Below are 17,028 nucleotides of genomic sequence, written 5' to 3' on the forward strand. Positions count from 1 at the left end.
CACCTTTTGCGATGTCCTTCTCGTGGATGATTTTACCACCACGCTTGCTCGTCTTTTCCACCTGCAGTGCCTGGCTCATGCCCTGCTCCTGCTTGCCCAAGCCCTGGCCCGCCTTGTAGCCGTAGCGAGCCATGATGCGTTGAGCAACTGATCCGGACCTGCATTTGCATCCCAAAGCAATGCACATACATTTAGCTTGCTGCATGAGCTTGCCTGGCGGTCAGAGTGTTCCCGTCAGGAGCCTTACTTCGCAGCAGGTACATTTACCCTTGCATCATAGGCTTAGTGGGAGACTACGGAGAAAACAAAGTCTGTATTTCTGTTTGTAGTACTTGATGTTCCCACTCCTTTCTGTGTAATGCCCTATTCAAATATATCAATAAATTAAGTAAATTACTAATAATTTACCAGTAATGACTAGTAAATTACCCTTCTACAATAAGAGGAAATGCCGCTGTTACCATGAGAGTAGCCTTGGCGAGCGAGAAAAGGTGCCAAAATGAAAGACAGGTGGCGACACCACCTTGAATCCCCTACACCGTGATGTCATAGATATTTATGTCATTGTCTTGTGCTTAGTTAGTTTTTTATGAATAAGGATAGATTACATTGTATTCTAAAGCAGCCAAAGACCACACTTCTAACTTTAACATTGCAATAGGAACAGATAAAGGTAATTTCTATATTGCGATCAATACAGCGCCAAAGTCAGACAAAACTAAAATACACTAAAATACATGAAGTTTTCGTGGTACCATTAGCTTGCTCACATCGGTTTTGTGAAACTCCTGTTAAAAAAAACAGCTGCCTTTTGTCAGAGGTAAAACTGGCCTGAAGTGTTTCGTAGCAGCAGAATTGCCACTTTGGAGCAGTAATTCGCATAGAAAACACTAAGTAATCTCACAGAAGGCACATGAAGTCAGGTAAATAATACTAGAACAACATCAGGTAAAATAAAAAAAATAAAACACCCCCATACAGGGAGCTCACAATACGTAAGCTCACAATCAAGATATGTATTTGCTCACTGTCACAAATTTCTGAACAGTCATTAGTACTAGTGTTTGTAATGGGTATGTTTACCATAGAGATACATTCTTTTTGAGGCGTATGGGCCTGTGGTTCAATGTTATTAATCAGGCATTAAGTGTTGCTTGTCAGTGTCATGTCAATTTAAAGAAACAGCTACATTACACACTAATACACTCTTGTCTACACTATTCCCTTCTGGTCTGGGGAACTACTACCAAAACTAACCTTACGTCACCATATAGGCTACAAAAAAGAGCCGTAAGGGCAGCTTGTAACTAACCTGTTCTTGCACATACCAAACCGTTTTTTGATAAGCTTGGCATACTCCATATAGACCACCTGTTCTTGCATAAACTACCGCTCGAGGCGTCCCGTCTCCGTCAAGCTGATCACATAAAGTTTAATCAGACCTTTGCCAAAGAAACTCCGTATAATCTTAGACATGACCCAATCTCTATACCGCCTACTCGCATGAACTACGGGAAACAGACATTACACTTTCAAATATCAACGTTACTAAACAATAATCCCACAATCCTGGAATAAGTACAAACCTCGAAATCAAGCTTGAGGTTCAAGAAATCTGTTAAAACATATTTTCTTCGCTGCTTTATTGTATAACTTCCCTATGTACCTCAATGTTATTGTTTTGTTTTCCTTTTCTAACATGTTCTGATTGACATTCGAATTGTTTATCGTTTTGATATGTTATCATATTTTGAAAATTGTAGCACTTGTGCTGTTGCTTGCTGCAGAGTGTCAACATGCTTTGGGTGCTGCAGCCTTTGTCAGGCAAGAATACTGCCTTTTGCTGGAGCACCTGGGCCAGCTGTATGTCTCAAACAACAAATAAATGAAATGAAAAATGTCATAGACATTCTAGTAGAAGATCTTGTATAGCCTCATTCGCGTGGTCACAGGTGTATTTTGGACTGCAGATATATATTCTGCAGAAAACTTTGTGAATACGGTTGCAAGCCACAAACCATGAGTGTTTGAAAGGATCTGCTTGCATCCAATTTTCGAGGGATTTTGGATTCAAGGGAAGGCTTAGTGCGAACTAATTCTAAAGACATTAAATTCTGATCAAACAGTTGTCACTCTGCAACTGCAGGCTCAAATCTAGCATTGGTAGGTTTTCCTTGCTCCATTCACTAATTTGACACTTGGACAGTTCAGGCTTTTCTTCCCCTTTTTGTGAAATTGGATAAAACGAGATCTTATACCAACATGTACAATTAACCTAAAAATCTTTACTTTTGCTCACTTTCCAATGGCCAAGCTAGACTATGCATTAAGAAAATGTATTTCCTCATAAGCTTTTTACAGCTAAGATGGATCAAATTGGATTGGATTTATATGCTAAACACAAGCACATGGCTACGGTGTTGTGGTTACACCTGAAGGCACGCATCCCACTAAATGCAGCGATTTTACGAGCTGTGCAAGAGACAATGTGTCGCCACATGATTTGTTGCAGCCTGATGTTTTGATGCAGGATGGAGCAATTGGCGCAGTGCTTCCACCCATGATATTCTAAAACCCTGTACTATATATTACAAAATTTGTCCACTCTAAACTGTACTATAAGGTGCCTTTACAGAATGGTGTTCGTATTGTTACGGTTATTTCAACATTACACCATGGCAATATGTTTTTGGTCAGAGTTACAGCACTGCAATCACAATGCTTCAATTCTTTTTTATTCATTGACTGTCAACAACCTTTTCGAAACAGTTCAAGGCATGCTCACAAAAGTTTCCAAAATTCGCCTTCTTTCTTTTGAATACGGTCAATTTAATTTGAATTGACTCAATCGGTGTGCAATGGGACTGTTTCTGCATTTCAATGTGCAGTAAAACCTCGTTAATTTGGATTTCATGGGACAGAAAAAAATGTCTGAAATAACCGAATGTCAAATTATTGAGAGTATCAAGAAAACAATAAACAAATGCTTACTATGTCAACATGCTTTTATTTACTAAATGAATCAGCAAATCATGTTTCTAAATTGCAGAAAAGCAGATCGGAACTGCAATTCTCGTCATCTAGTGACTGATTAGCACTCGCAGCGGCGAAAGCCTCGCAACTTCCTTTACAGCGCGGCTGCGGCGCACGTCTTCATCTGAGACGCTCTTCACTATTGCGTGCACATCCCGATTATTTTTTCGCCAGCCAACAGATTGTCTGTTCATCGTGCTGTAGCCGGTGCTCTTCATTCTTGACAGCTTTGCATAGAGTGTCAAAACTAAACTACTGTTTGCCACAACCGCTGCAGACAAAACCATGGTTGCTATCGAAGCGATCATGGATGGTGAATACGCAGTTATGAAGGTGCATGGCTGATGAAGTGTTATGCACAGCAGCAAACTCAAGGATAAAGGATTTAAAGGCATAAATAGGGATGAAGCATTCTGGTATTGCTGTCATTCACCTATGATTTCCACTAATGACTATGGCGATGCAAACTCTGCTGCTTCGTTTTGGTTGCACGCTAACGCCGAGCTCCGACAGTTGTCCGGATGAATGAGAGTTTAATTGCGCTAAATAATATAAACGCCTGCCGGAACCAGAGGACGAGTCTGAATTATCCAATTTTCTGAATTAACGAGGGTCAAATGAACGAGGTTTTACTGTATTTGAATGTGCATGGCCCGATCATAGGTTTTCTCCAATCTGTTGCTTCTTTGCCCTACAAACATTTTAAGAACAAGGCCTTGCAACATGGCTATGCAGTTTCACAACACCTGTACTGAAGGCACTTGGCAGTGGGCATGGTGCTATAGTGGATGAGAAGAAGACGACGAGGTGTGCTTGCTTCCCCGTTTCGAGATAGGACCGACCTGTCTTAAGCCTACCGCTGCAACCTAGAGCTAGTGCTGCTAGGCGAACACCACCCCCGTTGCATTTGGTGGAGCTGCTGGGTTTCTCTTCAACATCCTGGAACTCCGCAGTCGGACGCTACTACCAGCTGTTCCAATGGATGAACCGGGACCGTCCCAGGCTGCTGCTCCCGTGCCCCCGGCGCTCGTCTGCTCTGGTGTTATCCGTCAGCGTGATCCGGCTATATTTAGCGGCACAGACGACCACGACGTGGAAGACTGGCTCGCCGAATATGACCGTGTAAGCGCCTATAATAAGTGGGACGACCGCGCCAAGCTCACCAATGTCATATTTTACTTGACTGACGTGGCCAACCTATGGTTCCGCAATCATGAAGCCGATTTTACCACCTGGTCGGCTTTCGCGGCGACTTTGGCTGAGGTCTTCGGCCGTCCCGCAGTTCGTCGGCTTCGTGCTGAGCAGCGCTTGCGTGGTCGAGCTCAACGCCAGGAAGAGACCTTCACCAGTTATATTGAAGACGTGCTCTCGCTCTGCAAGCGCGTCAACTCATCCATGGATGAAGCAGACAAGATCGAGCATGTCATGAAAGGCATCGATGAGCATGCCTTTCAGATGCTCGTCGCGAAGAGTGCCCGCACTATTGCCGAGGTCATACAGCTTTGCCAGCAGTACGACGAGCTGCGCAAGCAACGTGCATCAACACGCGCTGCTCAGCAGGACACTGCGGATCTCTCCCCGTTGGCCTTCGGTCGCGACGCTGCCGACATCTCTGCCTTAATGCCGGAGATAAAGCACTTCATCCGCCAGGAAGTCGCACGCCAACTCTCTCTGGCGAATAGCGCACCCGAGCCGTCGACAACCCTGGCTCCTGCGCTTCGTCACGTCATTCAGACGCAAGTTGCCGCGGCGCTGCCATCTGCTCCTCCTCCGCAGCCTGCAGCTGGACCGCCAACGTACGCTGACGTTGTCGCCCGGCCTTACGCTCCTCCGGCTCCTGATTCATACCGGGCCACCGGCACCTACCATGTACCGCCGCCTCCTTCGCGTCCGCTAGTCGTTCCTTACTCGGCTGCTGGAGCCCCTGTCGTCAACCCGTGGCGAACACCTGATAACCGGCCAACCTGTTATTCATGCCATTTTCCGGGCCACGTAGCACGATTCTGCCGCCGTCGCAGCCCCCGTTTACCTGACAGTGGGGGTGCCTCAAGCTACAGGCCTGCTCGACTTCCGCGTCAGGACCACTCCAACCTTCCTCCGGACACCTCTTACAGTCGCCTCCCCTTCGATTCACGCCGGTCGCCTTCCCCACGTCGCCGATCCATTTCCCCGATGGTTCGCCGACCCAGCCCAGCCCGAGAGGAAAACTAGCAGTCGCAGTTCCAGAGGCAAGAACTGCGTTTCCGTCGAACATTTCAAGGCCTCATTCTGCGCCGGCGAACGAAATTGAACTGTCCATAGACGGCGTCACCGTACACGCACTTATCGACACCGGAGCCGCCGTTTCTATTATTAGTGAGAAGCTCTGCCGCAATTTGAACAAAGTGACCATTCCCCTTACCTCTCTTTCTCTGCGTACGGCAACCTCGCATCGCATTCAGCCTTCAGCGACGTGCACAGCCCGGGTTGTCATTCAAAGCGTTATGCATGTTATCGAATTTGTCGTCCTGCCTCGTTCCTCGCACGATGTTATTCTTGGTTGGAATTTCCTATCTGTGAATCAAGCTCTTATCGACTGCGCTCGTTGCGAACTTACGTTATCAGTGCCGTGTTTTGACCCCGACGACTATTCTTCTCCTAAAGTTGTTGCCGCCTCTGACATCGATATTGCACCTTTCTCCGCCGCTCTGGTTCCTCTGTTATGTAGCTCTGCTGCGAACTCATCTGTCCTGTTTACGCCGTCGACCACTTGCGCGCGCCGCCGGAACTTTCTGCTTCCGTTTGCTGTCATCACTTTTTGCGAAGGTTCTGCTGCCCTTTACGTGTGCAATCCATCCGCCTGCCCATCATCCCTACTCCGCGGTGAGTGCCTGGGTACAGCTGAAGCTTTCGATAGCATTCTCCCGGCCACTATATTTGGTGATACGGCATCACTTCCGATTTGTGCCGTAACTCCTGCCGCCGCGACCGATGCCCCTGTAGACGTCTTCGCTCGTTCCGTCGATGCAGAACTCACACCTGCGCAGCACACCGAAATCATCAAGCTCCTCCAGCGTTTTCGTGACTCATTTGACATTGGCCAACCATCCTTGGGCCGGGTGTCCGCAGTCGTTCACCGTATCGACACCGGCCAACAAACACCACTGCGCCAGCGTCCGTATCGTGTGTCGGCAGCTGAACGCCGTGTCATCGACGAGCACGTTGACGACATGCTGGAGCGTGGCATAATCCAGTCCTCTAACAGTCCCTGGGCATCTCCGGTTGTCCTTGTTAAAAAGAAAGACGGCTCCATTCGGTTCTGCGTTGACTATCGCCGCCTTAACCGAATAACGCGCAAAGATGTATATCCTCTGCCACGCATCGACGATGCCTTGGACAGTCTGCAGGGAGCGGAATTCTTTTCGTCGCTGGATCTACGCTCCGGGTATTGGCAAGTGCCCATGGCAGAGGCCGATCGCCAAAAGACAGCCTTTGTGACTCCTGATGGGCTATATGAATTCACCGTCATGCCGTTCGGCCTCTGCAACGCGCCTGCCACTTTCGAGCGAATGATGGATAGCATTCTTCGAGGGCTGAAGTGGAAAACGTGCCTCTGTTATTTGGATGACATTGTGGTTTTTTCCACCGACTTTGCGACACACCTCAGCCGCCTCGAGCAAGTCCTTGCGTGCCTCTCCACTGCAGGACTGCAACTAAATTTGAAGAAATGCCACTTCGGCGCTCGCAAGCTTACTATTCTCGGTCATGTAGTTTCCAAAGACGGTATCCTCCCGGACCCCACAAAACTTAGCGCCGTAACCGAGTTCCCCAAACCAACCACCATGAAAGAGCTTCGCAGTTTCATCGGCTTGTGCTCATATTTCCGGCGCTTCATCCGTAACTTTGCCTCTATCATCGCCCCCTTGACGCAGCTTCTCACCGGCAGTTCTGACCTATCAGCCTGGTCCCCGGCATGCGACGACGCATTCCAAGAACTGCGACGCGTTCTCACCTCTCCTCCAGTACTGCGACACTTCGATCCATCTGCACCAACTGAGATCCATACGGACGCTAGCGGTGTCGGGCTCGGCGCTGTTCTTGCACAACGCAAGGATGGCTTCGAAGAGTACGTCGTCGCGTATGCTAGCCGCACCCTTACCAAAGCCGAGGCGAACTACTCGGTTACTGAAAAGGAATGTCTGGCCATCGTTTGGGCAATCGGAAAATTTCGTCCTTATGTGTACGGGCGTCCATTTGACATCGTGACCGACCATCATGCCCTATGCTGGTTATCTTCCTTAAAAGATCCAACTGGTCGGCTCGCCCGCTGGGCACTGCGCCTACAAGAGTACGACATCCGCGTTGTTTATCGCTCCGGCCGAAAACATTCAGACGCAGACGCTCTATCCCGGTCACCCCTGCCCTCCGGTCCTGTCCACTCGTCTCTTTCCACACATGGAGCCTTCGCCCTCAACATTACCGACATGCCATCAGAGCAGCGCAAGGACCCATGGATCTCTTCGCTTCTTGACTTCCTGTCTAGCCAGTCGCCAGCGCCAATTTCTCGGACGCTCCGTCGTCAAGCAGCGCACTTCATCATTCGAGATAACCTGCTGTACCGCCGCAACTACAATTCGAGCGGTCGCAAGTGGTTGCTTGTTATACCCCCGACACCTGCGCCCTGACATCTGCGCCACGTTCCACGACGATCCCCAATGCGGCCACGCTGGTGTCTTAAAGACATACTCTCGCATCCAGCTTCGGTACTACTGGCGCGGTATGTACCGCTTCGTTCGCCAGTACGTCCGGTCCTGCCTCATATGCCAACGACGCAAGACGCCACCTCAACATGCCACCGGCCCCTTGCAACCTTTACCATGCCCCGCGCGCGCGTTCGACCGCGTCAGCATTGACCTATACGGTCCGCTTCCCAACACTCCAAGCGGCAACCGCTGGGTTATTGTCGCTATCGACCACCTCACGCGGTACGCCGAAACTTCAGCCCTAGCATCTGCCACAGCAAAAGACATCGCCAGTTTTCTCCTTCGAAACCTGATTTTACGCCATGGAGCACCTAGAGAATTACTGAGCGACCGCGGTCGCGTTTTTCTCTCCGACGTCATTGCAGCATTGCTAAAGGAGTGTCGCATCATTCACCGCACCACCACGGCATATCATCCTCAAACTAATGGGATGACAGAGCGTTTCAACCGCACCCTTGGCGACATGTTGGCCATGTATGCTTCATCTGACCACTCGAATTGGGATCGCATTCTGCCTTTCGTCACCTACGCTTACAATACCGCCAAGCAAAGCACCACTGGGTTCTCCCCTTTCTTTCTCCTTTACGGACACGAACCTTCATGCACTATGGACACGATTCTGCCTTACTGACCAGATGCTTCGGAGTGCACGACTGTTTCTAGAGCGGCTGCTTACGCCGAAGAATGTCGCCAGCTCGCTCGTTCGTTGACATCCCAGGACCAGTGGCGCCAAAAGCATCGCCATGATTCATCTACTGCGGCTACGTGCTTTGCTCCTGGCTCGCTGGTCTGGTTGTGGGTGCCCTCTACTCCTCCAGGCCTTTCCTCTAAGCTGCTCTCCAAGTACCACGGTCCTTATAGGGTACTGAAAAAAACATCCGCGGTCAACTACCTCATCGAGCCAATGGAAGCGCCTTCCGACCAGCGTCGTCGCGGCCAGGAAATTGTGCACGTCTCCCGGCTCAAGCAGTGCCATGACCCCCCTGTGTTTTCCTGCCCTTAGGTCCCCAGGATGGCTACTCTTTCGGTGGGGAGTGATTGTACTGAAGGCACTTGGCAGTGGGCATAGTGCTATAGTGGATGAGAAGAAGACGACGAGGTGTGCTTGCTTCCCCGTTTCGAGATAGGACCAACCTGTCTTAAGCCTACCGCTGCAACCTAGAGCTAGTGCTGCTAGGCGAACACCACCCCCGTTGCACACCACTCATTGGCAAATGTCAGAGGAAGTTGAGGCCACATACCCAATGCCTGGTCTTGGACTGCCAGGGTCATCTCGGCCACCCGTGTCTTGGACAAGTGAAGGCGGTGGTGCAATTGCTGCTCCTGCTAAGCCTGCTGCAAAGTGAGAAAGACAAACGAGGTTTAACATCAAAGGCAATCAATGGCACAGGCTAAGATGTGCTTCATTAATTAGTTTAGAAGCTACATTTTTCAGATGGTTTCAGAGAGCTATAAGGTCAGTCCTTTTTGCTCTGTATGTGGAAATAATGAAAAGAAAGAAAATACAGAAACTGCCAATCCATGTGCACATAAGTGACACCTGCTACTTCTGTCTGCCTTAGCAGCTGCCCTTCGGTACCAGCTGGTAACATATCCCTCCAATGATACGTGGTAAGCCATGCAAACTGAAGAAAAGAATGCATCTCCATTACACCCTGTAAAACTACAGCGAAGCTGTTGCCAATGTTATACAAGCACAACCGGCGTTAGACAAGTTGAAAAAGCCCCCGCCATCTGCCATTATGTTGCACCGATTGATGTCAATCCACACGCCAACAACTGAAGGTGTGCTCTGTCTAGTGTCATCAGCCCATACGCTCCCTTTTCCAGCTGCCGTTTGAGGTCTGTCTGAGTGGCCGCAGCCGCTAGGTGGTGCTACTGTTTTTGGACAGTGTTCGCCATAATGTCGATTACAGTCGTAGCACACACTGTGTGACAGATGCAACAGGCAGAGTGCCCACGCATCAAGGACTAATACATTGTGTGCACATGTATGGCATACATACACGCCTGGGTGCAGAAGTGCAGCATACATCATCATTCTTCTAGGCCCTCCGCCAAGTGCAAGTCCCTTGTTGAACTAATTGAATTTTTCAAAGTAAACGAGAAAACAAATTCTGTTATACGGAAGCTCAAACACAAAGCCCTTTTCCCATTACCGTTTGAGGTCTGTCTGAGTGGCTGTGGCCGCTAGGTGGCAGTACTGTTTTTGGATGAGCACGAGCCGACAAAAAATCCCAACCAACTAGAGGCTAACAGCTTCGCTGTGAAAAAGGAAAACAAGATTGAAAACAAGATTGGCGAGGGTTCTGTAAGCATTGAAGTATTAACATAAAGCGCTCAGAATGTTTCTCAATGGAGGGAAATGAGTTTCATGTTTTAGTTGTGGATGTTTGCCAAGGTAGCTTTATCAGGTTACTTCACAGTCACAAATATTTTGCTCTGTTACTGGCACCTTCGAGTGGTCACTTTGCAGCGCCCCAACAGCACTACAACGATCATGGAAAGGAGGACCAATGATGTAATGATGGAAAGGATGACCAAAATTAAGTGGGCCTAACAGTGACAACTAAGTTTCATCTGTCTTTATCTTTCATCTTTGTTTCTTTTGTCCATCCATGTTCAATGTGACACTGCTCTTCACAATCAGTGACAACCATGCTTTATCATACTTTAGCTTCTTTATTCATTATTGGAGTAAAGCTTATTTCTTGTGCTGCACAACCTTCCTATTAAGCAATTTGAACAGCCAGTCAAAGATGCCGCAAGTTTCTTACCCTCATGTTGAAACTGCAGTCTTTCTGACACTGTATTTGATGCTTAGGAGCAGCAGCATAGAGGAAACACAAGAAAATTGGCTCACAATTTCTTAGAGGGGTCCTGAATCACCTCTCGGGCTAAGTGAAAAAACACATTCCGTGGATAGCATGCGCTGCTGTGAACATCTCAGCCAAATCTTGCGCTCGTGTGCAGCACATGTGGCTCACAAGTGGAGCGCAAGGTCACTTTTTTCTAAAAAAACTCTCTTTTCAACAGAGGCCTCTTGCTTGGCCGTTTCAGCTGCCAGTGGCTGCCCTTGGACGTCAGAGGGCAGATTCCCATAGAGCGCTGCTATTGGCCGATAGTTGACATCAATCAAGAAGCCTGTTTGGATCAGCGTACTTTTTCCAGCAGTTGCTGTGTATAGCAGCTGTCGTAGTGAATGAAACAGGCTAATTAGAGTGTACCATAATGTAGTCTGAATTAAGCCAAAATCTGCTTCAAGTTTAGATAAGGATTATGCACTTCGAAAAGAAACCAACAATCGTCTGCTCATGCTTGGCTGCACTCGTCCATGTAGGAATGAAACTTTGGGCACGCTGTTTATCGGTGTTGTAGCCACCAGGGCTTGCTATTCTTTATCAATCTTGAACAGCCAACTAGCCTTGAACCACGTGAAACTTAAACTCCACACAACACATAAGCTGTGCCTGCCATGTCTCGCGAGGAATGGCGGTTAGCATCTACAAGGGACGCGTACTCACTTTCAGGCAGCTGCTAGCTACATGTGCTTTATGTTGAGCTATCGATAATACTTCAGAATGCACAATATGGATTTGCCTACTATCTGTGCAGGACAAAGCCGGTCTGCCCCATGTAGCACGGCCAGACAGGAGCATGTGAGCGTGCATTCAAGCCCTGCGTGGTAGTTGCGCATTGCTGCGCCTGCTGCGTAGTGTAAATATACTGCGGCCATAGATGGGGCACCACCACTCTACCACTACCGGTGCCGCCACGCTGCCCTGCTCCTTCAAAACAAAGGACATTGAGGGCGAATGGTATGTATGCTCCCAGTATGTATGCTTATACTACGTCTTTCTGAAAAATTATTTCGGTGATATATTCCTGGGAGGTACTATACTCGTTCCAAGGTGTTTTTGAGGCTTCAAAAAACGGTGGTTTGGGGCCCCTTTAAAGTGGTCCTAAATCCTAAGCCATTTCTCAGGCTTGGTGAAAAAAATGCAGTCCGCAGCTAACATACGCAGTTGTGAATATCTCAGTCACATTTTGCAGTCATGCGCAGCGCGTGGAACTTGCAAGCAGAGCACTAAGTCACCTTTTTCTCAGACACTCTTTTCAACAGAAACCTTCTCCTCACTCTTTTCGGGCTGCTATATTTTGTCATTGAGTCCCACAGGCATCTGCTATTAGCCAGTAGTTTACAGCAATCAAGAAGCGTGTTTGGATCAGTGCACTTCTTCCTACTGTTACTGTGTATGTTTATTGACGCAATTTAATAAATAGACTGAATTAAGCAAAAATCTGCATTTCAAATGTCGATAAGAATTACGTACTTCTGGTAGGATGAGTATCGTACCATCACCAACTATTGTCTGCTAACGCTTGGCTGCCCCCATAGGAACTTTGGCCACACTGCTCATCAGTGTCATGGTCGCCGGGTCTCGCTAATTTCTAATAGTTTTGAACACTCAACAAGCCGGTAACCATGTGAAACTTAAGGTCAGAACAGACATACGCTCGACAGTGCGCGCTCACTCCAGGCTGCTCCTGGCTGGACGCCTTGGCAGACTTTGCTTCATACTGAGCTATTGTGCAAAATGCGTAATTTGGATGTGGCTACTATCCATTGGCCAAGCTGGTGCAGGACAAAGCTGGTCTGCGCTGCATAGCATGGCCAGACTGGAGCATATGAGCGTGAGCATGCTCTCAAGCCCTGCCATGCAAAAAGCAAATGCTGTGCATACGCGCTTTTTTGTGTAGCTGCGGTTTGCTATGTAGCATAGATACCATGGCTGCCATGGTGTGCCTTAACAAGTCTGCTCGCTGAGGACAACTGCGTTTGCCACGTCGTACGTGCCAAAATCGAAAATAGTAGCATCTACGTGAACATCCAAAATCAAATTTGAACTATGCACCACGGTGATGTTCAGTATGAGGAGCGTTATGGGCATGCATCGCTCTGCCGTAGCCTTCACAGTGCAAGAAATTGAAGAATGAGTGAGAGCACCGTGAAAGGGATTATAGGCGACTTTTGATTGAGGACACTCTTGCTGAACACATAGAAGTACTTTTTGTGCCTAAGTTTTCCTGAAATAGTTCATTTTAAGTTCAAATACATTTCTCGACTTTGACAAAAAGTGGTTCAGGACCCCTTCATACAGATGACAAGTATCGCACCCATAGTGGGCAATTAAATACTGCCATCATCTGCACTTCAACTGCACCTGCATTTAGCTTTTACTTTTGGCACTGTTAAGCATTTAACTACAAGCCTGGCACCTATTTTACTGCCTGAGAAACCATACCTCTGGAAGGTCGAGGAGGAGAGGCATCGTCGATCGGAGGACGGTCCTTTTCACGGTCCCGATCCCGGTCACCTTTCTCTCGCCGCTTCCTGGAGGAGGAACATTGAGCAAATTTTACGCGCTGGCAATGAAGTAAACAACAGGCGCACAGGCGTAGACATGGACACAAAGGATTCACAAACCTATATGCATCTTTCTTTCACAAATGGTGCAGTCATATCTTTAATGGCCGACATAAAAAAACTGTACCTATCGGAAAGGACACAAAAAGGGATGAAAGACAATAGGAAGAAGCACACAGGACACGCACTGTCCTTTGTGACAGCACTCATCCTGATTGCTTCTTCCCCTTGTCTCTTGTCCTTTCTTGTGCTGTTTCAAAAATAAAAAGAAATAACTCGCCTGATTGTCCATTTTGCTACTGCAAAATTTCACATGGCTGAGACAGCGTATGTGTTCATGCTTTCTATCAGCCTGATTAAGTCCACTGCAGTACAGAGGCTTCTGTCAGCCTTTGTTCGTGCCGCACATGGACTGAACACAATTTGCGCAAGGAGATTTCCTAGCCCATCTGATTCAATCGTGTTTCCCTTCCCTTGGCATATAGTATTTCATTTAAAACGTTCCATCACAATGACAAAGAGATTTCCACCCACCTATCATCATGCTTGCGATCTTCCTTCTCTTTCCGCTCTCGACGTTCTTTGGTCAACTTCTCATAGTCGTTGGGCCACAGGGGGTCATACTCCAACCGGACATCCCAGTCTCCACCCAGCAGGGATGCTGTGTTGGGGCCTTCCTGCACACAGCACACCACCAGCACAATATTGATACTCAGATGCGAGGGGTGCTACCACAAAGGCTGCATGTAAGAACAAAAAGATCTCATGAACTGCCCAAAAAATGTGATGGCAAAAACATACATATGTTTTTAACGACAGCATACTACCCTCGAACGAACAGCCTCACTGAACGCCTGAACCAAACGCTTACAGATATGCTCTCTATGCATGTCTCCTCATATCATTGTGACTGGGACGCCGCCCCCCAATTTGTGACATTTGTGTATAACATGTCACGTTATGACCCCGCTCTTTACTCCCCCTTCTATCTCCTCTTTGGACGTCACCCGACATTGCCATTCAACATGCTCCTGCCAACTGCTCTTGAGTCCCTATTTGAGTACACCCGTGGTGCCATAGCAACAGCCACCAAGGCATGCGAGACTGCTCACCACCACCTTTCCGAGTCACAGGCAAGACAGAAATCTCTTTATGACAACCGTCATTGTGATGTTAATTTCTCTGCCGGTGACCTCGTCTTCCTTTGGACTTCTTCACGGTGTGTGGGCCTAGTGAAAAAAATGCCCTCTTGGTACTCTGGCCCTTACCATGTCGTCTGACAACTCAGTGAAGTCACTTATGAAATAGCTCCAGCTGATGCTTCCCTGTCGTCCGCGTCGGGTCGTCCCAAGCCACCATACCATGCGGCTGCCATCTAGCAGGTGCCGGGTTGGTCTTTCGTCGCCGGGGTTTATGTCATGGTGCCACGAAAACGACAAAGGAGACAATCACCAACAACACGAAAGAGACGACGTAGTGAGGCAAGCCTAACGTTCCGCCATACTGGTTGTACCGGTCATATCTTTTGAATAGTAAGCAAGGTCCTATTTAACCTTATATCTGTGCCCGTTTCAATATTTTACAGCATGCAAGCGTCTTTTGAGGCCATCCCTGCAAGTTCTTTTAGTCCTTTACACTTGGCAGTTTTCCTGAATCCATACTGAGAACAAGATTTTCATCAAGCGAGCTCTTGCTAGGTCAACAGTTACAAAACAAATTTCTTTCACTGGAAAAAAAAAGAATATTCCATCTGCAAGTCCATCTCGATGCAAGAGTGCCCAAAGTAGGAAAGCAGGGTGGCAGCTGTCACTTTGCAAAATGTTGCTGGTTTTATTGTCTCGCTGCTGGTTGCATTCCTGGTATGAGCTACATTGTTGTAGCATATATGTAAGCCAAATGGGCGCTGACCACTAGTACACTGCATCTTTCTCTTTACACTGTAAAACCTTGTTAAAACATACAACAAAGTTGAAGGGGGAGCCACAATTACTTCACTACATCTATTACTTAGTTATATCCATTATTGCATGTGCAGCACTATGAATCTCGATGGGGATTTCAAGGGAATTTTAACTTCCTTTGTTATATCCATTATTTCGTTATATGATCATCACTACATGATCATCAGAAACTTCCGTCACATGCAGGCACGTCCTGCACTGAGCGATAACATTTATTAGATTGTGAAAAGCGCGTAAAGGATAAACAAGTTCACGTGTCAATGCCCCTTTTTCAAAAGGCATCGTCCCGATGCTACAAACATAACAGGAGAGTGAAACACAAAAGGACACTTATTAAACAAAAATAACAAAACAACAAAGAAACAAAGTCTAAGGTAACACAGTCCAAAAAAAAAAGTCCAAAGTTCACCGATGCAAAGTTCCCAAAGTTCATTAGTGCTGGTAGAACGGCTTAAGTCGCACAACATGGACTACTTCAGGTCGTGAGCGGCGCCGCTGTGATAGCGAAATGCCATCTAACACAACTTCATAGTCGAGTGCGCCAATGCGTTGAATGATCTTGTAGGGTCCGAAATAGAGGCGTAAAAGCTTCTTCCTAAGTCCTCGTCGGCGTATAGGGGTCTAAACCCAAACACAGTCACCGGGCTGGTACTCGACATACCATCACTGAAGGTTGCAATGTCTGCTGTCGGTCCTTTGCTGGTCCTTGATACGCAGGTGGGCGAGCTTACGGGCTTCTTCGGCATGCTGGAGATAGGTGGTGACGTCAAGATTCTCTCTATCGCAGACCTGCGGCAGCATGGCGTCGAGAGTATTCACCAGATTCCTGTCGTAAACCAGCTTGAATGGCATGATCTGTGTTATTTCTAGTACCGCCGCGTGGTAAGCAAAAGTGACGTATGGCAGGACTGCGTTCCATGTCTTGTGCTCGATGTCGACATACATTGCTAGCATGACGGTGAGGGTCTTGTTCAGGCGCTCCGTGGGACCATTCGTCTGAGGGCGGCAAGCAGTTGTCCTCCTCTGGCTTGTCTGGCTGTATAGCACAATGGCTTGGGTTAGCTCTGCTGTAAAGGCCATTCCTCTGTCGGTGATGAGAACTGGCGAGATGTCCCAGCTGTTAAATGTAGCGACCCTCTGATACGTCTCCAGCCAGCTTTCCGGATCTTTGAATGTTGAACCACAGAATGTCGGAGGCTCCCTGGGATGCTGCAGGACGCAGGGGCTGCCATTGGGGTTGACTTGGCGACAATTTTCCTAGTTGTCTCAGGCAAAAGTCCATGCTCCAGGGGCAGTGCTTGCAGCCTGCAGCTACTTCACTGGTTCTTGGCGACGTCGGTGTTGTCTTCCGCGTTCGGCTTGGGTCACGGCTTTGTGGGGTTGTCCGGTACATGAATGCAAAGCACCTCCACCAGATGTCACATGGTAGGGACGGTGAAGAAACCAGCGAAGCTGTGAGTAACAAAACTAGCAATTTATTGGGCGAACCTGTGCCCTCAAAAATAGGCTACACTCAAGGAACAATGACAGCGGCGAACACAGCCGGCAACCTTTGAAAATCTGATCAGCAGGTAAAACATGTCAGCTTTTATATATGAGCCATTGAAAGTTCCAGAGTAATCGCTGGTGCCCGCGTGTCTTCCAAAAAGTTCTACACCATTCGTGTCGTGCATACATGCAAATCAGATTACACAAGGTTCAGCGACAACAGACAGCGGATAGAAGCAAGGATAACACTCCAGGAACTTTCGATACATGCAGGAGCGTCCTGCGCTGAGCGATAACATCTGTTAGATGGTGAAAAGTGCTCACGCGTAAAAGATAAGCAAGTTCACGTGTCTATATAATGTCGAGTGCACATAGT

General features: G+C 47.9%; 1 protein-coding gene across 1 annotated transcript in view; it reads right to left on the reverse strand.

The window, feature by feature from the left end:
* Positions 1–17,028, reverse strand: part of Spf45 (splicing factor 45) — a 32,833-nt gene that overhangs the window by 10,455 nt on the left and 5,350 nt on the right. Inside the window, exons 4-7 of the mRNA XM_070539874.1 lie at positions 13,738–13,880; positions 13,082–13,170; positions 9,017–9,110; positions 4–158 (exon numbers count right to left, since the gene is read on the reverse strand). Of these exons, the coding sequence (XP_070395975.1) occupies positions 4–158; positions 9,017–9,110; positions 13,082–13,170; positions 13,738–13,880 (481 nt within the window). The remainder of the gene's footprint in view (positions 1–3; positions 159–9,016; positions 9,111–13,081; positions 13,171–13,737; positions 13,881–17,028) is intronic.

The sequence above is a fragment of the Dermacentor albipictus genome, chromosome 6, assembly GCF_038994185.2.
Source record: "Dermacentor albipictus isolate Rhodes 1998 colony chromosome 6, USDA_Dalb.pri_finalv2, whole genome shotgun sequence".
NCBI classification, from domain to species: domain Eukaryota; kingdom Metazoa; phylum Arthropoda; class Arachnida; order Ixodida; family Ixodidae; genus Dermacentor; species Dermacentor albipictus.